The sequence below is a fragment of the Haliaeetus albicilla genome, chromosome 17, assembly GCF_947461875.1.
Source record: "Haliaeetus albicilla chromosome 17, bHalAlb1.1, whole genome shotgun sequence".
NCBI lineage: Eukaryota > Metazoa > Chordata > Aves > Accipitriformes > Accipitridae > Haliaeetus > Haliaeetus albicilla.
The window spans coordinates 20,098,237-20,124,272 of NC_091499.1; the positions used below are offsets into that span (position 1 = coordinate 20,098,237).

General features: G+C 38.2%; 1 protein-coding gene across 2 annotated transcripts in view; it reads right to left on the minus strand.

Annotated features, from left to right (window-relative positions):
- Nucleotides 1-2,244: 2,244 nt before the first annotated feature.
- Nucleotides 2,245-26,036, minus strand: part of PREP (prolyl endopeptidase) — a 99,174-nt gene continuing 75,382 nt past the window's right edge. For both annotated transcript variants that reach the window (XM_069804955.1, XM_069804957.1), the window contains exons 11-15: nucleotides 19,390-19,526; nucleotides 13,430-13,524; nucleotides 10,390-10,521; nucleotides 5,445-5,601; nucleotides 2,245-3,064 (exon numbers count right to left, since the gene is read on the minus strand). In XM_069804955.1, the coding sequence (XP_069661056.1) occupies nucleotides 2,770-3,064; nucleotides 5,445-5,601; nucleotides 10,390-10,521; nucleotides 13,430-13,524; nucleotides 19,390-19,526 (816 nt within the window). In that variant the 3' untranslated portion in view covers nucleotides 2,245-2,769. The remainder of the gene's footprint in view (nucleotides 3,065-5,444; nucleotides 5,602-10,389; nucleotides 10,522-13,429; nucleotides 13,525-19,389; nucleotides 19,527-26,036) is intronic.

Below are 26,036 nucleotides of genomic sequence, written 5' to 3' on the forward strand. Positions count from 1 at the left end.
CTGGTTTTGATCTTGGCACAAAACATTGGTATCTATTTTTCTAAGAAACATGATTTTGAAAAATCAGATAGTTGTGAGGAGGTTACCTTGCCCAGCTAGTGAATTTTGCTTCATGTACTGGGAATAAAGGCACAATATACAGAGCTTCTTCATAAAACAGCATTTCCACTGTAGAAAAAAGAAGTTAACCTTGAAACCAGACTAACAGAGATTTCATTAGGTTTTATACAGCAGGAATGGTTTGGCTCTATTTAATCCAAACCCTGAAGATTTAAATCCCACTATATTACAAGAGCATTACTCGCTCAGAGTTAATTACAGATTCCAGTTGGAGCATGACCCTTTCTGCACCAAAAGGAGCAACTCAGCTCATAGGACACCTCTGCATCATCACTTTTTTGGCACCTGAATCCTGGACTTGGCCAGGATTAAAATGTTGACATTAGGACCCTATTACAGAAACACAATGCCTTCCCAACAGAGGTAGCAGCATTCTACAGTTCTACTCTCGAACACTTCTTATTTTGTGAGTGGTGTCTCCAGCAAGCCAGCTTCACCTTCAATACTATTTTGATTGCCACTCAAAGGGAAATGTTTGTTTCCAAACTCCCCACGTTACAGGTCTTCTGCCCTGATACTGAGCCAGAGAACTCAGCTTCAGCAGAAAGCTTTGGGAGGAAAATAAGTGATTTTTAACCTGTGCCAGAAGTTTTGTGTTTGAGCAGCTGGAGAACAAGGAAAAGCATTTTTAGGAACAAAGACCTGAAGAGATCACCGAGGTGGCTGTGCCCAAGCCTTTGCAATTCACTGCGCTGACACAGTTCAGCTCTATTTCATGAATGCCTGAGGGCCATGTTTTCCACACACGCTGTCCTGCAAAGCTCTTGTCTCAGAGGTGAAGCTCTGTCCTCTTGATGATACCTGTAACATTCAGTAAAAGGCCAGATGCCGCAACCCTAAGATGTTACAAGTGGAGATGACACTGCTTCGTGTGCTTTGTTTCTGCCACACAGGGAAGCTGTTGAAAATTCCCAGATGATCATGGCAAGCAGTTCACATACCTCTGGGAAAAGGGGGGTACTGAACCTGAACCCTGTTTTCACAGTGTGGAGGGAAAAAAGCCCAATCGTCCCTCAACTCCCTATTCTGATTGTTAAATTCAATGCTGTGATCAGAATGCATCAGTCTATAAAGTATCTGGTAAAACTGTAATACCCGTGGATCACAAATAAACCCCAGATCACATACAGGTTTTAGGTGTGGTATTTCATAGGAAAGCAGAAATCTACCCCCCCCCCCAAAATCAAATTATGCATAATAAGGGCCTGGGATGCATGATCCTTTCTGGATTGCAGAGGGAATCAGCAGAAGCCCCAGAGCATGAGAGAAACACTGAGTAAATATGGTGCAAATTTATTTTTAATTTTGCTGCTGTACTCCTTCCTTTTCTACTACTCCCTCCTCTTCCTGGGCTGAGACACTATTTGCTTAGAGATGAAACTCTTGAGCCCAGAGTGAAAATACAGGCCTTAGGGTCTAAGTATGAAAGAAATGACGAGTGTGACTCTGGAAGAATATATCCTTTTATCCAAAACTGAGAAGCAGCAGCGTTTTCTGGAGGGGCAACAAGACTAATAATAATTGGTAGAATACTTCTTTGCGCTGCAAAATCAAACCCTAATTTCTGCAGTGCATCAGAGTTTAGATAGCTAGTAGGCAAATACTCATATCTACTTTATAGCTCTACAGCCTACATGGAAAAGACATGAAATGGCAGTTCAAACAATGTGTCTGCGTCAAATCATTAGGGAGTCTCACTATGAGCTCTTGTTGTTCTGCAGCCAGAACTAGGTTATATATGTATGTTCAGATTTTGGCTTGTTAGAGAATGTTCTGTCAAAGGCATCAGGAAAAACTGAACTTGGAACAATCTGGACAAAGCTGTGGTTTTGGGTTGGGGTGGTTTTTTTTCTTTCCTTTTTTTTTTTTTTTTTTAAACCAGTATCTGGTCTACTCTTCAGAAATAGTTACAGAGCTGACAGCACACGGGTTGTTGAAGAGTATCTGTGTAGCCTGACTGAGATTACAGTGAGAATCTAAGAATTTTTAAAGTTTTTCAGCCTCCAATTTTCTCTTCTGTGTGGAAATAAATGACAGAAGAGAAAACTGGTGACATTTTGAAGTCTCTTTGGAAAGAAAGAACAATTTAGCAACATTATTATTATAGACTGTAACACACTTACGAACAGCATGTAATATAAGCTTTTTAATAATATTTGACTTAATTACCCAGATTACTGTCTCTTCAGTATTTCATGGTTATCACTGAACACCTTCAATTTACATTCTCAAATAAGTTACTGTGTAAATAAAGTATGCTCAGAGTTCTTGTATGTGCACAGTACTTACATTTAATTACAGATGATCTGGATATGTTTATAGGTGCAAAATACATTCAAGTTGTTTACAGGAAGTAAGCTTAACTAGCACTAACTCTGGAATCTAAATGTTCACAACAGCACCAACAGGAGCTCAGCTATTTATTTGAACATGCTTTTCAAAATGTACTTTGGAACGCAGTAGAAATGAATTTCAAAGAAATGCCAAAAAGAGGGAAGCACAGAAGATCAAAACTCCATAGCAGGCTGGATCAATAAAATATTAAACTGCAGTTCTTAAATGTAAGTACTACACCAAGTAGTAGTCTGGTTGGTCTTAAATGGTGTTAAAGCCCTTGTTTTCTAAAGGAGACAGAAATAAGCATTTTGCCTATTCAATCCAATCAAGATTTAGGCATCGTGCTATAAAAGCAAACATATCTGACACTTCTTCTATAACTTTAGCAGTTGGCTTTCCTGCTCCATGCCCAGCCTTGGTGTCAACATGGATGAGAAGTGGATTGGTTTGTTTACGGCTTCGGCCCACAACATATTGCAGAGTAGCGATAAACTTCAGTGAATGTAGAGGGACCACACGATCATCATGGTCTGCTGTGAGAAGCAGCGTAGAGGGGTACTGGATGCCATCTTCTTCTGGTAGTTTGATATTGTGAAGCGGAGAGTACCTGAGAAGAGCATGCAAGTGTTTACGTATTTTTTTCTCAAGACTCAACAAGAAGGTTCTCTCATAGAGAAATCATCACAGTGGCATTTGATAGCACTCAGAATACTCAGTTCTCAGTTGCATAAATCAGAATTGCACTACTGGCAACTGATACGTGGTAGCGGCCACAGATCTCTGGCTCTCAAATGTGAAGCAAGTACATTTCTTTAATTTCAGAGAAGCATATGCATACATCTCACAGAAATGCCAAAATTACCAGGAACGGGCAACAGGGAAACTGCAGCAAAAGCTGTCAAATCCACAGCAGGATCCATCCTGCTGGGAAAGAGTGAAATTGAGACTTTTTCCCAGCGTATGTATATAGTCCAGGTCTGCACGTGGATGGCTTCTCCATGCTAGTTTGGAAGCAGTCTCTGATGGTAAGCCTGAAGTGCTGTACAGTTATTAAATTTGCTCCCTCCAATATTTAGGCCACCTTTGAACACGAATGTAACTCTAAGGGAATAACATGCAGGAAACTGAAAGAACTGTAAGTTTTCCTGCTTTCAATAGATGACCTTGATTCCTATTTTTTGAGCAATGAATAATCTAACTTTCAAAATTTGCTCTCTTTGCAGGAGAATTTACATCTTTTAGCTGCTGTAACATAAAAGGTGTTATCTACATATCTCAACTCAAAATACTCTCTAGCATTAGAAATTAACCATAGTAGTAAGTCACACAGAATTCCATCTAACCATTTCATACTTCATTTAGAAAAGCTACACCTAGGAAGAATGTTACATTCCTTAAATCAAGAGTAGGATACTATTTCCCCCCCCTATTTCATGACAGAAAATACAGAAGGAAATTTTGCTTTATTTTTGAATGAATTTCCCCACTTGGAGAGGTACCCATTAAGTAAGTCCAAAATTATTTTTAAGAACACATGACAATATTTGAAAGTCTAGCCTAACAGATTCCTGGCTTCCTCATTTTCATCTAAGGAACAATGTAAGTGAATTTGCAGACTATGACTCGTTTTGAAAATAAGTTAAATGATAGTCACTACACACTACCATTTGCCTTACGCATTTTTTGGGTATCTCTAAAGGCAACATCTAAGCAACATTACATATATATCTTCCTACATTGGATAAGCAATTGCCAGCTGTTGAAAAGGAGGCACAGAAATACTTCAGGTATTGCCATATAAGATGTTTCTAAAATTATGCATTGAGATTTTGTGAGTAAGCATGTGTGTAAGTAGGTATGGAGTGACTCCTTCCCACAGATGCATTTCTCCTAATCACAGAATTAATTTAAAACTTTGCTTCTACTTTACCTCTTTAGAATACCTCAATTCACAGATGTGCAGGCAAGTTTCAGTGTCCAAAATCACGGAGATTATTTGGATCATTTTTATAACAGTTAATCTTTTATCTAAGTTATCTATTGATAAAAGATGATTTATGAAATTTGTTAATTGTTTTGTGCATTATGCTTACAAAAATGTATTTGCCACTGAAAGCATAAATTGGACAACTGGAGGTTTTGAAACAATCCAATTACAATGGGCCCAACTGATCATCTAGTATTCGGACTTGACATTAGTTTTTTGTTTTTTTTTTTTTTAATAAAGCTTTAGATCAAGTTAGATCTCAGTGTACTTGTAGCACATGTACTTTTTAATATCTAAACACTCTATTAAATTTCAGACCAGCCAAATTGTTTAGTGTGTCTGAAGCATTCTCCTAGAATGTCAATCTTCATTACTAAAGGAATACAAACACAATAACAGAAAATGAGGTTCCAGAAGAATGTTTTTAAATGATGGCACTTATTCTAACACACTCATTATTAGCCATATCCAATGTGCAGATCATTTCTGTTTTCGTACTGCTGTCTCTCCCTCTCTCTTTTTTTTTTTTTTTTTAAATAATCTTTCCAGACATTTCAGCAAGGAGTTAAGAAATGAATTAATATCCTGTTATGGTCTACTGCCATTCAATTCCTACAGATAAATCCCATCCACATTGTGTAATATAATTCACAATGCTGATTGTCTCTCCCCCATCATAAAAAATACAATTTATGTAGTGGTTCACTTGAGAATATTCTGTTGTGACAGTCTAAAGGAGTCATTATTCAGAAAGAAAACCTTATGAGTTGTTAAAAGCTGCTAGTAGAACAAGGTCTTAGAAAATATGACCAGTTGACTCAACAGGGCTTTGAAGATAAGTCTTTCATGCAAAACTGACTTGTAAGGAAATGCTGAACTCCCCAAATCCAGTGTCGGAAAGGATGAAATAATTCTTAGAATAGCTATTGATCATGACAACCTGGAACCATCGAGCAGACTATGCATTTTAACAACCACAGAAGTATTTAAAGGCACTTACTTGCAGAGCCATTCAAACTGCTCTTTACAGTCAGAGCAACCATAGTCAGTGGTCCACGCATGGCCAATGGTGTACTTGTGGAACTTGAGCATGTCCATCACTCCCACTTGGGCAATAGCACAACCAAATAGGTCAGGGCGCTGGTTTGCACAGGCAGCTTCAACAGGAAAACAACTCTATTAGTATTCATATTTTAAAGAATTCAGCTCAGCAGTGAAAGGCCCACTGCCCAGTTCATGAAAGACCAACTTCCAAAAAGCTGTCTTCTATAAACAAGGTAAAACTGTTAAGTTAAAACAATGTGAGAAGAAATACAGATTACCATATAATACCAAAAAACTTCAGTATAAAATATCTGATATAAAGCTAATTGCACTGGGAGAAGACTGCCAGTGAATATGAAGTCAAATAGGCTTTTAAGCAAAACTGAAAGCAAATAAACAAATGGATAAAAATTATAACTCCCAAAGATGGTATGTTCGAAAGAACTTAAGAGCTATTTCCCTGTTCTTCAGGGAAACATGCTGTTCTTTGAAAACTGCCTTCCAAACTAGCAAATTGGGTTTAGAGGAGAAATGCACTTTTAAAATACATGAGCTTTTGGACTACTGAATTGAAGTTTCCTAAACCATTCACTGTCTAAACTTTTAATATTAGTATCAACAAAGAAAAAGGCATTGAGGAGCAAAAGCCCTCCATTTATTGATGAAAGCTTTCTTTAATAATTACTATGTAAACCCCTACGAAAATAGTTTTGATAAAAGCAGACTACTACAAAATTAGAGGAATAACCTCATCTTAATAAAGCAAATTACTGTTGTATTTTCTTTTTTCATGATTTCCACCTTCCTACTACTGGAAGGGACAATTCCTTTAAGAATAATGCTTGCCTCATATTTTAAAAATAACCACAGTAGGCCCATCTAGCTCAGTGTTCAATTTATAAGAGTGGCAATTGACAAATGCTCTGGGAAAAGGCGTTAAGCAAAAACTGGGAGATATTTGCTGTACTTTATCAGCTTTTGAACTAGTTGTTTAGGTTTTCCCTAAGCTGGAGTTATCTCCAGCCATTCTGTTGAACAGCCATCAAAACACATATTCTCCGTAAATACATCCATTTCCTTTCTTAATGTTTATTCATCTAGTGTTCATCATACCCTGTAGCAGTAAGTTCTCCAATTCCAATTTCTGTTGCTTGATTTAAATCTGTTGCCTGGTGATTTTACAAATTCCCCTGCTTTTTTTTTAATTTTAAGAAATAAGAGCACTGAGATTTTCACATAAGTACTACAATGGATCCCAGAATCCCTTTCTTAATTCAGAACTAATCACTGTGCATCCAGACATAGGTATACTCTTTCCCAAATTCTTGTATCTCCTCATTTTTGTCCATTGCAAAAATGGATCATTTATTCCCATTCTTTGCCTTCTGCTAACCAGGATATTGCTATGACACAACCTTGCTGCCAGCTCAGCAAGAACTTTCTTGCGTAGCCTTATGCAATGGACCTTGTCAAAAGCTTTTGAAAATCCAAGAATAACTCCTCACCCAGATCACTGTCACAAGCACCATATGCTGCCTGACTCCTTCAAATAGCTCTAATAGATGTGCAAGATGTAACTTCAGCCTGCAAAACTCTTCCTTATATGTCAGCTATTATTTATTGGTTTCAATAGGTTTGCCCATTAGAGAAGTGAGATTTACTCATCTGCAGCTTGTGGATCACCATGAACCATTTAAAAATTGGCATTACACTTGCCCCCTTCTGTTCCTCAGATATTCAGGCTTAGTAGCCTGCAATTTCATATTGGAGCTCACTTAAGATCTTGCATGTGCACCATCTGGTCCTGGCAACACACTACTTTTCATTTGATTGATTTATTCCAAAACTCTTCTGCTGATGCTTCAGCTTGAGTCAGCTCCTCAGAGTATTCCCCATGGAGAGAGACTCTGGTGCAAGGGAACTCCCCATGCTCCTCAGGAGGGAACATCAATACAAATAGACCATTTAGTTGTTCTGTTTTGCCATTATCTTTCTTCAGTGATGCTTTTACACCTCACTAACCTGTAAGTCCCACAGATCCTCTGGCCAGCTTCCTGCTTCTGATGTGCGTAGAAAGCTTTCATTGCTAATCTTTATATTGGAAGCAATTTGCTCATCAGTCTCCTGTGGTCCGTCAGTCCCTGTCAGAGTTTACGCTCTACCCTGTTTTCTTCATTTGAACATGATTTCTACTTTCTGAAGCATGCGATTTTACTTCTGGTTATCTCTGATATGTGGCTATGCTAACTCTTCCTGGGTCCTTTCTGAGCCATTTTCATTAGGTATATAAAGTGCCTTAAATAGCTGCCACGTACAGGTTCTTTATCCTTTTAACTGAAGCTTTTGATCAGATCCCTCCCCTTCATGTCATTTCCTTTTATGAACATAAATTATATTCTCGTAGGAAAGAGAGCCAAACCAACTATCATTAACATTAATTTTAATACTCTTTATTGCAGAGTGTCTCTTGAAGCACCGTTTGTTGCTCAGGATTTTATAAAAAATTGCTGCTCTTAGTTCCCCAAATAGTTACTTCAGCAAGAAACCACTTATGGAGACACTCATCCATTCCCACTGCACCCCTTTAATTAGCCATAATACTTAATTATATGCATTAATAAACTGTAACCTGGAACAACAATTTATTCATGAATTCTACTCCTTTACACATACTTCGAGCTTTAAAATTCAGTACAAAAGCAAGATTTCAAAACCTCAGAACTGTTTGCCTAAGCAAACATGAGAGGTCAAACACTGCATTTGCATGAAGGAGGTTTTCAGCTCACAGCTGTGCTGTTCTACTTAGCTTTGGGATCACACTGCAGGACAAGGAAGTCTTGTTTTTCAGTTGAATGAGGCACTCCTCAGAGACACCTCCTGTTAGTCAGACTAAAAGGAAATAGTATTTTGGAAGGGTGACAATACTCTTCCTTGTCAGTTTTTTCCTCAATAAATGAGAACTGAGGAAATCTGGCAGTGGGTCCTTGCACCTAAAGTATGAGTTATGCTCTCTAGTGTTGCAGGAACAACTACTGCAAAATTTAGTTCTGCTTTGATGAAACAGCACTTACAAGAATTTCCTAAATTCACCTAATTCTACCCAGTCAAGGAAAATCCCTATGTGGCTCATCAAGAGCATGGAAATCCAGCTGGATTGTAATCCATCTGCAAGTGCAAGGGAAGGTTTCTAACAACAGATTTTTCAGAGCAGGGAGGTCTAGATTCCTAACACCTGCCTCCTACAGGAATGATGTATGCTCTGCAGATGTCACTCGCTTCCCCTTACCTAAACAAGGAGCCCAGTTGACTTATTCAGCCAGAAACACAGGTTTTTTATGACTAACGCTGGGTAGTATGAATCTCATCCTGACTGAAACTGAAGTCCATGTAACCATAAAATAGTATTTTCAGAAGCTATGTAACATGTTGAAAGTTTAACTGCATTTCCAAATACACATTTACGTTCACATAAAATTGACCTGTGCAATGCTTGCACTCCCAATGGTGTGCAAACCCTTTAATCCTTTACCATATTTACCCATTTCTACTGCTGCTCTTATTTACAATGCACAAATACCTCCTGCCACCTGTAACCAAGAAGCATATAAGCAGAAAGCAAAAATACAACTTTACGTGTACTTGTTATTTATCTTTAAAACAATTGCTTTTTGAATATAAGAATGCAGGAATAGCCAAGATGGCTTAGACCAAAGATCTGTATAAGTCCAAATCCTGTTTCTTATGCTGGATGCTAGTTCACTGAAAAATAAAAAAATCAATAGAGCCAGTATTCAGCAGCAGATAAATAGGGAAGAGTATAAAAAGAAGAGCAAGCAAAGAGTGGGCCTAGTAAATCTGCTTATTTTCTACAAATCAGTGGTTTATGAACTTGAAATGCCTTTTTTTTTTCTTCTCAAATGAGTAGCTCAACTCTGTCATACTGTCACATGCCTTTCGTGCTGTTTAAAAAAAAAACCAAACCAACCCCAATATTATTCATTTGCATTTCCTTCTCCTTTCAAAATTGAACAAAATCACCTTCATTTTTCTTCTACTGCTGTCAGATACAGGGATTTAATCAGGAATAAATTTTGTAGCTCTTTAAATACTGCTTAGACTACGAGACATTTTTGTGACAAGCTTTTCTGTTTGAAAGGAGGCTATTAATTTCCTTGAATTTAAGAACACAGCAGTGAATTATATGTGAACAAGATGCATTTGTAAAAAAGTACTACATTTACACAGTCCCTCAAAAGCTCATGACTTTTTCAAGTAGCTGTACTTGTATTTTATGTTTCTCACCAGAGAAATTCATGATTTTATTTGTGGTCATGCTTTAACTACACAGTGAAAGTAGAGTCAAATTGTTACGTGTCCCTGTACAAACACTTTAAATGCAGAACTGCCATGTTTTCATTTGTCCTCTAAGAACAAGAATGCATGACTACAGAAAGAGTGATCAAGAAACTCTGATGGAAGGATTGCAGGACATGGGATTCTGGCTTACGCTACAGACCACACACAGTTTCCCAATGCTACATAACAGATTTCTGGTTATTCAGTGATTATTTCTAATGGTTAGCCTTAAGAAAGAAAAATCAAACCATGAATGTTTTTTAAAGCATTCTTACTTACTGTGTGATTCTACCATAGGATTAGCTCTACCACACAAGACAGTAATTTTAAGTATGGCTTTTAACAGTCAGCCTTTGCCAGAGACTGCAGAATCCCAATGTCCTATGCAAACAGCAAATGAAGAACAATTGTATATATTTAACACCTGGTATATAATAACGCATTGACATTCTGGCAACTTCTGAAAAAAAGGATCTCATAAATTTTTATTTGGTTACTTTGGTAAACCCAGACCCAACACAGGAAATAATATGAGCAGTTCTTACCAACTAAGAGGCCCCCATTTGAGCCTCCATTAATAGTCAACTTCTTTGGAGATGTGTAGCCTTCCTTGATGAGGTATTTGGCAGCACACTGAAAGTCATCAAAGCAATTTTGTTTGTTGGCCAAGATACCACCTAGCACACAAATAAAACAAATCAGTTGATGCCATAAAATCCATTTGATACCATCTCTTCAGAAAAACATGTGTGCAAAAATACCTGGGAACAATTCCAGTTTCATGAACATTTTAATAATTGATGCAGCTCAGAAAGACAGCAAAAATGAAAGATTCTTTCAACACAGAGAGGGTATAAGATGGTTCTGTCGATAATTCTAATGCTTTCAGAAACTCTGAATAATACATACCTATACTGTAGAGTGAGTGCCAGGTAATGTTCCTAACCAGTAAAATTAAAGCTAAAAGCTTTGCATTGCAAAATATGTATAAAATGACCACATACAATCCACTTGAGGTTAGATCTAATGGGACTTTAACAGCATTAAACTCAGTGACAGTTTCTTGAGGCAATAAAGCTTCAGCTTACAAAACAAGCTATATAAAATAAGCACTTCTAATTTCCTGGACTTAGAATATGTGGCTGGTAATTTTTTTCTATTAGTTGTTTTCAAATCAGATGATATATATCTACAGTCAAAAAGGGACTTCAGAGTTACATCTTGGTTTGAAATTTTATTAATTAACTATCAATATGGAAATGCTTAAGATGCTGCCATCCTGTTGAACAAAATTCCAAATATGGTCAGATGTATGAAGAATAAATCATGACTGAAAATATACGTCCAGATGCCATCATTGGTAAGACTTCCAGTTCTCAAAACAAAAAATTTTGCAGGGCGGGATAGGGAAGAAAAAGGATGGTTTTGCCCTACAATCTTTCAACTATTTGAGCAGAAGAATATCAGCCTAGAGAACTCACAGTTGACCAAATCTCATAATCTTCCTGCTTTAGATGCTTGTTTGGCAAGAGACTAAAACTGGCTTCTCCTTGAAGGTTATTCTACCTTAAGACCTGGTATGTTCTTTCTCAGGCAATTAAATGCTAGTAAGAAATGGGAACTGGGAAGAAAATTCTTATATTCATGTAGCAAAGGCCGTGATCCAGCCAGGTAAGAGGGGCTCAGTGGATGCAGAAGTGGAACTCCAGTTCCTTCTACTTTGTTTAAAAGCTGGATGTTTATTTTAAGCTAATTGCCTAAGCTTCCCACTATGGTCCAGGAACCTCCAGGACAATGGATTCTACCCTTAAATAAGTTGAGAGGAGCTATAACCTGGAGGGTTGTCTTTATCTCCATTGTCCATCCAGTTTACACTGGATGCTTCATTTCTATGTTGCAAAAGTTTGGTAAGATAACTCTGACATTTAGCCACACAGATTTTGTAGAACTGGGACCAGTACCTTTTTTAATTTTTTATTTTTTTAACAGATACACATCATTCTGATATTAACAAGACAATTGAAGAGACATACTGGGACAACAAAAAAGTCTTCAAACGTGTGGCAATAAAGGAGAAATAAATCTTGCTCTTTGCTCAAAGCTCTGGTCTGGTGTAAGGTCAGAATCTTATCTATACAATGAAACCTAAGTAAACAGACTTCCGTAATTGTTTCTGGAATTAACAAAGAACAGATACGTATCTTATTATGCATCTGCAATAAAAGACTTGGGTAAGAATTAAGCAGGAAATAAGTGGACCAAAGAAGCATTACCATATTAAGATAAATTTTATTAAAACTTATTACAAACCAATTGGCAAATTAAAATTAATGAAGGATACTTCATCTTTAGCAATAATATCCTGTATCTGCAAGCATATATCGCTTCTATTTATGAAACTATTACATATTTAACTCAATTGTGAGGAAATGACCCAGACAAAAAGTTACCGCAGATGAAATAGTAAAACCAAGATGTAATGATCTGGGAATACCATTTTGTTTGATAAAAAGTTATTATGGATTACTCCCATGGCAAATTGCTGCATCATAAACACCACTGTTTTGATGCATTTGCCTTGCTCACAATATCTCCAGCAACTTATCCACCAGATTCTTGGGTTATGAATAAGGCGTCACCATTAAATAATGATGGGTAAGTTACAGAGATGAGTAGGACTTTTTCCAGCTTTTTTCTCTGGTGAAGAGATGCAGAAAATTGTCAACAATAAGGTAACTGGACAATCAAAGGATTAAGATGAAGTTTGGATAGGAAAAACGTGGAGAGAAATACATAGTAAGAAAAGGGGAAAAGAGATTGACAGGGTTTTGTAGCGAGTGACTTGGTTTCCCTGCAGCATAAAAGTCAGCTTAAAAAACCCCAAAAGGTCAAATGCCTGCCTCCAAGAAGTAGGACCCCCTAAAAGAATGTGGAGGGGAAGACACATCACTGCACTTCTGGAGCTGATTGTTTTCATATGAATTTCAATCACATTAATGACATGTAAAGAAGGGTCTATTCGTTAATTGTGCAAAAACAATCTAGAAGAGTTAAATTCTGAATTCAAAAGTTCACACCTTCTGTAAGGTTCTGCGAATGGTTTGGGGTTTTTTTTGTGTGATACCAATAGAATCTAAATAGTCACTGCTGTTGTCTTGGGCATCTAGAATTGTGGGGTCATGTGCACCTGCAAATAATGAAAGAGGTATGTGAAAGCAAGCCAGCTTTCCTGCAATATAGACAGACATTTTTTGAAAATCAGTTCAAGATCAACAGCTGCATTTTCAAATCCTTAAGTCTAGGGAACTTGATCTTGCTTAAAAAAATGCAGTCATTTTCTTGGAAAATATTGTGGTTGTACAAAGCTATTTTTAAGGAGGTTGCAAAAATTAAAACAATCTAACAAAAGCCATCAGATAACACTAGACAATGTACAGCTCTAACATACGAGTAAGGAAAAAATTTACTTTTCTACAGAATAAGCAAAAGGCAAAAGGAGATGCGAGTATGGAAGAGGGAGTGAAGAGAAAATATTGTAATTTTCATTAAGCCTGCAGTTTTGTTCCTCTACTTGGCCTGATTTACCTTTATGCCACGTCTCTCCATATTCACCACCGCCCCTGATGTTTGCCACTGCTAGAACACCCCCTAGGTGTTGCACAAAAATAAGTCTTGACACACTGAAAAAGCAAACAGATAGAGAATTATTTTTAATATCCCTACCACTTTTACAAAAATACTTTGAGGGAAATATCTCTCCCAAAATCAACGATGAAATCGTTGCCCCCTTGATGGCAAACCCGAGTAGCCAGGCTTTTTTCAATGGTTATCCATGGAAAAGAAACCCTCTGCAGCCTCAGAAGAGGAACCAGTGCTGGTTCATTCTTCCTCCTTTTGTTCTGCACTTCAGAGGGAGTGGCCAATGGTTCTGCCTAACAGAAGACCCCCTCAGGACACGTCACCATTTTTTTTTATAATCTTCAAAGCCTTCAGCATGGGGACTAAAGCTATGCAGTACCACTGAACCCCCATAGCTTTCTGAACTGCTCCTCTTTCATGGGTCCTCCACTTTTCAAAGGAAAGGAGGGCTTAGCCTAAATGACGAAAGCAAAGAAGTAAGACTTAAGATCAGTATTTGATCTTTGGTTTTGAGCAGGTATTTTCAACTTCTGCTTAATGGACTTTTCTCTGGACTATAATGCTAAATGTAGCATAATTTTTTAATGGCAAAAGTATCAAAGCTATTGCTACCTTTTTAAAAGGGACTGAAGTAAATTAAATCATATTTAACAATTAAGAAGAGAAATACATTTCTGATATGTTGAGGCAGTAGCTTAACATAGCAGAAGCTGCAGATGGCAAACCACACATATGCCAAGTAAAATATTAAAAGTTAATCCCAACAAGTCTTTTTTTTCCTCTAGCAGGTTGAAATTTCTTATTTACTTAGAATCTTTGCTCATGCAAGAAACCACTGCCTGCAGAAATGAATCCTATTCAACCACAAGAGCAAGGATTGGGCCTTTTTACCTTTAAGTCCCTCTACTGCTTATCAGAAATGCCTTGAAAGGCGGTAGTCCTACAGTGTGTCTCATGTGGATGTAGTATCAAAACAGGTAAATTTTTCGTACCTCCCAAAGCAATTATCTATGTATTGGCACTTGTTCTTGAGAATATATACTAAGGATTAAGGAAACAAAAAGAAAAGCAGAAGGATAACTGATAAGAGATTTCTGTATTTTCATAATCCATCAAAGGAAAAACTTTCCACCTAGCCTGGTTATCTCTGGACATCAGATGGCTCAGGAGGCATGAATTATCTCTGTTTCTGTAAAATCAATTCTGAAGTCCATCACTGTGAATTGTATTTTCCTTAGATTGCTGTGACATGCTGATCAGATGCAAGATTGATATTCTATAAGCACACTGTGCAAAGGTCAGAGAGCATTATTCTGTCAAAATCCAGGATGCCTAATTTCGACAGGTTGCTACACAGCTAACATGGAGTAGCCTGACAGTAGGTTGCCTCATGAGATTGTGGCTGCTTAGTTTTTGGTATGTTAGAACCACAAAACCTCCCAGAATATTCTGCACTTCTTTTCCCTGTCTTGGGTGCAAACAAAATCAATAGGAACTTTTTAGTCCAAACTTACTTGATCAAATGTAGCAAGTATAGGAATTGCAAAGGTAAGAGCTTGCTACCCAAATATATTGCCTGAGAATATTTAAAAAATAAAAAATTCCAGAACAAAGTCCATCCTCTTCCATCTGCTGAAAGAAACTAGGCCCATTTGAAGGATCAGCATATTTAACCAGCAAAGAATATGTGAACGACACAAAAACAAAGTACTGCGTGCATCCTATCTTGTCTGTGGACTCCTCTAACAGAGATGGTACCTTGATGATAATTTTTGGAGGGGTCTAAGTGACTTAGGATCTCATAGGATATGCAGTACTCTCATTATAGGAAGCTAGTCCACATTTCCACAAGCAAACAATTTTTCTGTCACAAAGAACCTCAATGGGATAAAGTCCAGGGTTTGGTAACAATCATTGTACTGCCCAAATTATAAGTAAGGTTTAGTGTATCTGTGCTCACTCTCAGTGATACTACTGGGATTTAGGCACTTCAGAAAACATTACCCCATATATCCCAGCATATACGTCTAGTAATGTCACTACCAATGACTATTAATTAACACCCAGTCCGGTATGGTCAGTAGTAAAGTGAGTCAGAACCCTAACTTGACCAATACTTTGAGGTAGATGTGCCTAGAGCTTGTAACAAGCTTTTTCAAAGTGACTTTTAAGTTCAGGGAACCAGGTTTTATAAGTATATAATCAGGACCCATTAACTTTTTTAAAAAGTGAAAATTCCAAGTGATCAGACAGCACAAGATTTAAGTTTCATACACAACCCTGCTACTGACTCCTGTGTTCTTCCAGGTGGGTTCTTGCTTCCACATTTGATTTCAAGTCATCTTGGTGTCTGAGTCACAGCAAACTGGCCAGTTGCCCTGGATGCCTATGAAATGTCTCGTTCTGCAGAGGAAAGTCTGGCTCCCTGCTCTTCCCAACAGTCTTGCTAGCCTTTTGCTCATTACCCCTGTTTTTCCTTTTCTCCTGGGAGCAGGCTAAAGAAAAAGAGTAAAGGAAAGGGCAACAAGGTCAGGAAGGAGCCAGTGGAGGGAGCAGAAGATAGTTCATTCCCTGGAGAACTCCTTCCAGACCCCTCTCTCTTAAGGAGCAAGACAAAAATAAGAAAACAGGTATTGTTTTTTACAGTATAGAACAATGTGAGGAGCTGTGATTCAAGGAGCAAGAATGCTTTCCCAGAATTACTGATCTGGTGTCAGGTATTACAGCTGACAGGGAAATGCAGGCTAGTGCACTGGTGACAGGGAAAAAAACTTGAGTCACTGGACTTGGCTGCTTTCTTGGCTTTTGTGGAGCAGGAGGGAGTGGTAAAAAAGTAACTGAAAAGAGTAATCTTGCACTCTGCACCCCAGGTTGCTGCGTTGCCTGACCTTTCTCTGGGCTTAGTCTCTCCCTGCACCACCTCTTTGCTTAAAGTCTTGGTACAAGCTGGCCCTGTACCAGTGAAATGCAATTTCACAGTCTGGTTCACAATCAGCTGTATTCCAGGATGCATTAGAAATTGTTTCTCCTGTACCCACACAGGCACATACAGAACAGTGAAGGGAAACACACTGGTTCCTGCAGGGTAATTAGCCGAATCTGAGGCATTAGAGGTGGGTTTGTGATGGCATTTGCCCAGCAGCTCTGCCAAGCCACTGGTGTTGGTTCCATCAGCTTTCGCTTGCACTTGCTATGCAGGCTGTATAATTAATGACAGTGCTCTAGCAGGCACCATACTCAAAATGCTACCAAATGCAGCTTTTCAGTCCAGAGGAGCATATAAAAGATGCATGCTTGTATTCACAAATAAACCACTACTGTAACTGACTTAATGACTTTGACCTATCATTCTCATAGTTATTTCTGGATCCTCTAACCTGTTGGTTTGTTTCTACTGCTTTCAGTGAAAAAGATTTTATTTTCATTTTTTGTGTTGAAGAAAAGATGAAAAGCAACATCGGTTTGTGAATTAAGCAGAAATAAGCTCCCCAAGCCAGAGAGCTGGTTCACATTAATGGTTGCAAAATACCAGTGAGAAAACATTGTACTGGCTTGAAGAAATACAGGGCAGACATGAACCACTGGAAAAGAGAAGATGGAGTGCTTTGTGAAAAGTTCTAAAAGCCTTAAGTTCAAAGAAAAAATCAGGAATATTTATCCAGGAACTTGTTTGTTTTAAAAGTAAGCAGGCTACTACTCCGTTGCATTTCCATAGCTATGTCTCGGCTCAGGATCAGGTGAACAATGTGGCAAGCCTCAGCCTCGACCATCCTGTGGGCTGCTTTCTAGCACTCATGCATCTACAAGAAAAAAAATGACCGAATTGTGGTGTTGGGCTGTGGCTGGAACAGCACTTGGACCTGGGAACTCCTTGTGGAATATTGCTGTATATAGTAACGGGGATATAATCAAACATTAACTCGGATCTGCCAGGTAAAGAGAGAACTGGGTATCCTGCCTTTCTGACATAAATCCTCTACTACAATTTCCTTCCCTGATCTTGCCTTCCTGCTCCTGGAACACACTTCCTCACCAAGTACTCAATTCTAAGGTTATTAAACATAAAGATGAATATGAAGGTTTTGGCTTTTTTTTTTTTTTTTTTTAGAAAGAGAAAGGCTGAGAAGGGATAGGTTGGTATTACAGGGAGAGAATGAGAAGAGAGGTGTGGTCAATTGTGTTTTATTTACTTTGTCAGTGGGATGATGTATTTTGATCTGGAGGTGACTGATAGTTCTCTGTGCATTTACTTTTAAGGAACTGTTACAGATTCATATTCTTATTTTATGAACTGTATAACAAAGGTTTCATAGGGTTCAGAAGACATGTCACTGCTCTCACCTCCTATCTTCCTCTCTTCTGACAGTCAGCTGCACCCTCTCGCTGCTGTTTGCTGGACTCCTACAAGAGTCAATTTTTAACTTGCCAAAATGGCAGAAAACCACCCACTCTGTTTTGTTGGAATAGTTTTCTGCCATTCTTGCACGGTAAATCAGCATAGCAAAGCTTCCAGCAAGCACCAGGGCCAATGGATGGGAGGTAGAAGGTGGCACTGTGAGATACCTTCTCCTTTTGCCAACAGCCAGCTCATGTCAGCTCTGCAGTACATGAAATTTTATCTTAAATCAATAGATACGTAATATTTACTTTAAAAAAAAAAAACCATGGTAAGTTTTATCACAGTTTTCAGCATCTACAATAAACTGTAATAAATCAGTGCTTGAGTCTAATCTAAAAAGGAATTTAAAAACTATTCTGGTTATGTAATTGTGTGTCTCAAAAACCACAGGAAATTAAAAATGTAACTTTACAAGGCAGATAAAAAGCTTTCAAATAATCATAGAACACAAAGATGGGAGGTCCATTGTTATACAAGGTATTTGCTAGAAAGGATGAGAAACTGTAAATACTATCTAGAAATACAATCACAGCGGCCTGGAAAAGCAAGCACTACAAAGGATTTCAAGAATGTGCTGACTCTAAAGCAAGACTGGTAGCACCCAAACTTAATAGGATGGTTTCATAATAGATTATTTTTGTATTGGTGAGCTGCTCTTCTACCAGCTGAAGAACTGCTCTCCATTCAGTCCTTTGCATTTCTGTTTTCCCCTGCCTTGCTTAGGAGCATTTCTTATGTATTACAGAAAATCACTGCCTCTTGGTGAGTCTATTCAAATTCCCTTGATAAAGAAATAAGCCTTTTCTTTAAGGAGATCACCTATTCAATAAAGCTTATGGCTTTTGAGGGCTACAAATCCTGTTTTGCACACAGCATTTTTGGTTTACAATGCATTGCTTTGCATATGCAGAGCCCATATCCTGTGCATCTCAGGACAGAATCATCTTTTGTCTTTCCTCATCTTATGGGAACACAGTAGAATTTTGCTTCTGATGTAAACTCCTCAAAAGTATAATACGGAAATACAGCCAAATTTTAATTATTTACATTCATATAAACAAATATTTGATTTTCTATAATATTTTGACATAAGTAATTGTTCAACTTGGAAAAAAGAAAATTTCCTATGTTGTTAGTTCAGCAAAGGGCTCAAATGCTTGCTTAATATATGTCCATATGCTTTTCTCTTGAGCTCAGTGACAGACCAGGAAGAGGTTCAGGTGTAATCCAAAGGGCAGGGTGCCTGCTGTAAAGCTCAGAAGAGCACAGCCCTTCTCTGCTCTGACATAGATTTCTTCTGTGACCCTGGGCAAACCCCTTGAATTCAGAACTAACAAAGCAGACAAATCATGCCTGGACACTGATGTGCAGTCCTTATGGGCCCCATCTTGCTTCTCAGAGACCTGAAATGTATTACTCTGTCAGATCCATAGTCCAGCCTGCCCTCAGTCTGTGACAATTCTTAATACTAGATACTTCAGAAGAAGGTATAAATTACCCTGCTTACCTGTAGCTTGGTGTAATTGATATGTTGAAGCCTCCATATCCATACAAAAATGCAGGATGAGAACCATCCAACTTGATCCCTTTCTTGTGAATAATAAACATTGGGATCTTAGTACCATCTTTGCTAGGGTAGAAAACCTAAGACAAGAGAAAAAGAAATCTGAAATGCTGCTGTTGTCATAACTCTCCACAACTGCTGTTAACAAGAATCTGAGGTGATCACTTCCATGGTGTCCAACGGGTAAAACTTTCTGAGCAATCTGCACCAATTGCCCAGGTCAGGTTCAGTAATGGTCATCACCCACTTGGTTGCTTACTAGCTCTGGAAAATGTATCAAAATGAGACAATAGAAAGGGCACGACAGTACCATTTTTACATATCTTATCCATCAATTCTACATAAAAGGGGGGGTTAAGAAAATGCTACAAAACCAACACAATTCTCTAAAGGGAAGACTGGCATTGTAAAAACACAAGAACTGCACAGTCCATCATATATGAAAGCAGCAAAGACTGAGCTGGCAAGGAGAATGAACAGAACTAAAACCACATTTCCAATCTAAAATTATAATTTCTAGAAATCTTTCCTTTTAAAAAATTCAAAATTTCAGACACTAAAGAACACTGGACAGAGGAGAAACAAACTCATGGTAGAGTGGTGACTTAGCGAGACCCCACTAAACATTACATTGTTTTCAATAACAGAGAGCTATGTTACTAACAACTAAATATGTAAAACTCTCTAAAGATCTGGTCTTGTACCGCTGAAATCACAGAGAATTCCTTTATATCAGTTGATGCAGCAGTCTTTGGTTGTAAAAACATAAATTTAATCACAACCAGCCAAAGATACTATAAGTCACAGTATTTTGGTTTTAGTATTAATACATTGGCATTAACAACGTTTCTCAGTGGAGTCACTCCACGCAGGCATTTGAGTCAAAAGAGTAAATTTTGAATAGCTGAAGACACTGTTTCTTACTAAGGCTTGTGAAAACAGCAAAAAGCTAACCACTCCATGCTTGTACATGCAGCATGAATTCACCAAAGCAAGTTTGTATCCAGCAAAAGTGGACTAAGCATTGGCCAGTCTTTCCAGGCTGTCTCAACAACCACTTCACCTCATCAGGGTGGTAACGTAAGCCACGACAGAAACTTCAGCAGCACTCGGAGCATTTTCAGGCATTACCTAGCAGCTAGAACCAGGAGCCCTAACACTGCAGAACCCCCAAACCCATCCAGCAAGACGACTGAACTACCTGCTGGCTTTCAGGAAATCAGCTCCCAAAACACCAAGTATCCACACAGCACATGCCTTCATATGCCTTTCTATTACTGCCACAGCACTGTGTGAACTTCAAAGCTAAATTCCATGTACACAAACATAGACTGCAATTGCTTAACACAGTTCCCATATCTTGTTTTGATGCATGTATCTGCCTGCATGCTCTAATTTAGTATCCAGCGTGTCTTATTTTGCCAGTCAAGCAAAACACATGGGTGTGAATGCAGTTTGCTGCTTGTCGTAAAGTTCTGGTTAACTACTTTTCATTGCTCTGGTTTTAGGATCATTATTTGCAGCTTCTAGACTAATTAGAACAAAGAAGAAGTAAATGAAGAATGACATTCTTATCACTTGTTGCATGTCTACAACCTCTGTGCTTTTGAAGGAAGTGGACCTACCACACTTTATAAAGCACACGATCAACAGAATCTATTTTTATAACACATTAACCTCAACAGTAATATGAACCTGTGCAACACATTTATTCTGAGCATTGCCTGTAATGTGAAACATGTAAATACACATGGCATGTTGAAAACAAAATAATCACATTTCATTTTAGTTTAGTCATTGCTAAGGAAATGTAAGAAATTTCAAATAAACCACATCTACCTCTGAAGGCTTCACCAAAACCTGTAGATATATTCCAGATAAAATTCAGTATTTCACAGTTCCCAGCAGATGGAAAATTTCAGAACAAAAGCCTAAAGGCTTTTTTACACAGAGGAAATCACTGTTTCCAACTACTGCCATAACTATATCTTTACTGAAAAAGCACTCATCAGAACTCACTGCAGTAGAATACAAAGGATTTTCATTTTAAGTATTTAGCTGAATACTATAAACAAATAAAATATCTGATGGGCAGGAGAACTGCTAAGGCTGGTGATGAGGAGTTCTAGAGAGACTCCTCTCTAAAATGCCACCCATCAACTCCAGTTGTTGCTGGCAATCCACCTGGCCCTCCTACGTTTCCAGCAACATACTGTTGTTGGCCAGTCCTTTCCTGATGATGAAAGGATGCCACTAATTTTTCTGCTTCTTTCTGAACAAGGGGCTTTTTATTTTTTTTTAAAACAGCTCTCCAAAACCTGACTTCAATAGGGCTTTTATCATCATCAGTTAAGATTAAATAACATATCATTAAATGAGAACTCAACGGAAAAAAAATATGCATGTCAAGGTGACATTTGCAATTTAAGAGTTTTCACTCCTATCTTTGCTAAAATAATGATTACCTCTCCCTCTAAGATGAACAAACGGGAGCAGGCTGGAAATCAATTCAGTGAAACACCGAGATATGTGAAGCTATTTAAGCTTCTCCAAATACACTATTTTCAACAACTGATTCAATCTCACCTTTAAATTAGGTGTTATCTCTGAAGCAAGTCCAATGGTTTATTCATGTAACCAAAAAAGGGACATGCTTCTATCTCGAAGATTAAGGTAAACTGGAAAGGGCAAGCCCTAAAAAGAAGAATTTCCCAAGATGGTATTTCATGCCTAATTTTAGAAGCTGTCAGCTTTTACAGCAGTAAATGCTCATAAAAGGGTACTACCGTTTTCTGCTTTATCACAGATTGGAGTGATCCTCTTGTACTGGTCGCGTTACATTACTCATTGCTCATATATTTTCAAATAAAGACTCATGTCACTACAGCCATTAGCACATATAAGAAGAGGACAAATTAGCAAAGGGATTTTGGAGGGAAAAGGATGGACAACAATGCTTCAGACATATTATTATGAATGCTGAAACTCACCATTCAGGGAGGGACATGCTAAAAATAAATATTTTCAGCCTCTAGGAATGCAACAGCAATGTTGTGTGGTTGACAGGGCACTCCTGCTGCATGCAACCCTCTGTTCTATTCTAGGAGCATACCACTGGAGCAGTATAGCAGTGCTGAAATAGTTGTAGCTCACTTCGTCTCACACTAATGTCCCTATCTGTCACATGGCAAAGGGGTCTCAGTGCCAGAAAGAATCACTTTCAATTCTGATGCCTGAACCTGAGGCATAAATTTATAGCCCCTATTCTTATTATTATGACCCAAGGAGAAAGCAACACTGTTTGCACAATTACTATAAACTACATGAAGATTAAGCTATATAAGCTACACAAGCTACACAAACAACAATCTTAGTCATTCTGCTTTAGTGCATACATATATATTTAGAGTGTGATGTTTTGTGGTTTTGGGTGTTTTGTTTTTTTTTTAAACTTAGCATTTGAAAGCAATTTACATTCCATCTTCATCTAAAAAAGACAACTGAAGTTTACTTCCAAGACAGTTTACAGAGCAAGTTTTACAAGTAAATACAGTTAATGGCTGTGTGATAGGATTTGTGAATTTACTTAGGAATTAAGTAGAATAAAAAAGTTCTGCACATTCATTCCTGGGGAGATCTTTGTCCTCCTAATTATTATTTGCTTTAAATGTGCAGTATTTATGTTAGGTGAATCTTCACTTAGTGAAGAGGTGAACAATCAGCCAGCATTGTAGACACAGACCTAAATTCAGAAAGTTTATCCACTCTTGCCTCTGCAGCGACAAGAAGCATCCTCTCCATCTCAAGTCACCAGGAGGCAAAACTAAGTATTTTAGCTTTTGAAAAGATAAGAGGATTTGAAAAAGAAACGTTGAAGACAAAGTTTTTCTTTCATTTTTCTATGGAGATAATATAGCCAGACATTAAGACTTACACACAGAAATAAAAATAATTTTCGCAATCATCCACTACACACTTCCCTTGTGAGTAAAATGAAATCAGTATCTTTGAATATTAAAGGAAGTGATACAATCATCACAACAAAAAAAGAAATAAAACTAATCTGCCTGAATAGTCACATTGTGCCACATAATTAAAAATACCTATAACTACTGAAATTGAATAGAAACTTCCATTTTTAAAAATTAAAAAACTCAGCAATTTGTTAGTACTCAGTTTCACTTTTTCTCCCTTTCAGAAATGTTTTCTCTGTTTATGTAATACAGAGATTAAAAGATCTAGGTGATTACAATTGTACTGGGAAAAACTGCATGTACACCTGAGATCATCTTCCTTTTACAAAATCAAAAATCCTTCTAAGCAAAAACCAACCCCAAATTTGTACAGATTTAAAATTAACCTTATAAAGGTAAGATTCAACACAGGGTTTTAAATACTGCTGTACAACACAAAAAATAATTTTATCCAAACAGGTCTAATGCATATATTTTTAAGCTGTGAACAATATTTGAATGTCTAGAAACCTTTTATAATTTTTCTGACTCGCTCATTAATGGCAAGGAGAATGAAAATCCAATTAAAAAGCGATTAGTTTGGCTTTTCAGAAAGAATTATTTCCTGCAGATAATACATGAATTTTACATAGGAAAAGAAACGTTGACTTCTGGGACTTGAAAACACCCCCTAAGTCACAGCCGGCTAATTATTCTTAGAAAGCCAGTAGTGATTCTAAAACTGTCTCTCTCAACCTCTCTTTCAAGATTAGGTACTACATACCAGAGATATCAATTCTTTCCATGTCTTTGTGTGCTTGATCAAAGCCAGGTAAGAATTTCACTTGTCATTAGATTGACATCCATTTGCGAAATGCCAAAGAATTTTACAAAGAGCAACTAAAAAGGCATATAAATCACGGTGGAATACTTCTTATTAAAAATCCATGTTCAATAATTTAGGTTTAATAACACGGACAATGCCTTTAAAACGAGTTTTGTTCCAATGTCTTCTATATAGTTTTACTGAGATAATTCCTTTTCATTTGAAACAAATACAGGACGTAGCGGTCTTGTGAAATATAGCAATTGTTTTCTACCTCTAGAGGAGAGCGGCTGCCCTCACACACAGCTGCTGTGATTCCACTCGGGTCCACCACAAAGTTACAGGCAGCGCTAGAGAAGCACAACGCCCCGTCCAGCCCCAGCACCCACAGGCACGAGCGAAGCAGGCATGGCTGTGCTGAGCAGCCAATCAAAGGCAATGACTGCTTCAGTTTTTATTTCCTGGAACTGTGTTTCCAGCATCCAATTTCACGTGAAGTATTTCCTTCATTAAGCGTGAGATGAAGATTTCTCATCACACTTAAACCAACATTTGTGTTTTGAGATTTGGGGTAGAGAAGCATATAGAATTTGTAGTAGATTACGCAGCGTCGCACATGTTTTCCCAAACATCACAAATACTTTGTTAAGGGCTCACCATTTTAAAAATTCCACCCAACTATCTTTGAAAGACAATGGGAAGAGTTAACTTAAGGGAATAGTCCCTGGAGAAAGTTTTCCTACACAGACGGTGGCATAGGGGGTGTTCAGACCTGTATTTAGGTACAGAGGTAATGGCACCTGAGGCCAAACAATGCTACATCGCAACACCTCCCGCTGACAAGCCCAGCTGCTACTCAGGGCTTCAGGAAGCAAGTCACAAAGACCCTGCCTACACACCAGCAAGTCTGAACACCTCGGCAGTGGCAGCCAGGGAGAAATCCTCTCCTAGAGATGCCAGGGCAGAAATCTCATTGATTCAAACAGAATCATGCGCTGCCTTCCACACCACCTCCCCAAAGCCCATTCAATCCTTCATTGCCTCTGACCTTACAAAACACCTGATGCTAGTCTGGGGCTAAAGACTATATAGCACATCACAAGCGAAACACCTTATTTACTGCAGCAGTGGCATGGCCCCAAGTATAAGACCACCAGTGGCCCCATGGGCAGCTCTGGCAGCCAGCCAATGGCCACCTGTAAGAGCAGCTCTTACTAACCACCAGTTTTTGCATTCCTATATACAGGATGAACCATAAGTCAGGAGAGGTAATAGGGAACTATTACCACTACACAGCAAATCCACAGGATCCGAGGTTTCCTTTCTTCAGAGGGGAATCCTCATCAATCTTCTTTAAGCCTCTTAAATTAGCTTCAAAGAAATTCTATGTGGGTTGCAAAGCTTGCTTAATACAGAACTGGACAGGGGCCAAAGTAACTCGGTACAGTAAAAATTCATGCAGGTAAAACTCAGAAGGAACACCACCCACTACAGACATTTGCAAAAGCACTATGAAAATAATCAAGAAACCTCTTAGAAGAAATTGTTTCACCACCCACCCACCGGGGACAAAAAGCAGTCTCATGCTGACAGAGGCGAAGTGCCAGGAGATGATCTTTTAGAAGAAATTCCTCCTTACTAAGTTCAGCTGCCTAGCTGCAAATGACTACAGGGAGATATCTCACAGGGTGGTGGGAGGAAGGAGGGGAAGGCAAGAGAAAAATACAGCTGAAAGTTCAGAAAACCTGCAAGACCAGCATGGCAGAAATTGCTTTTAAATTGCACTTTTCTAGATTAGTTAAAAGCAGCAT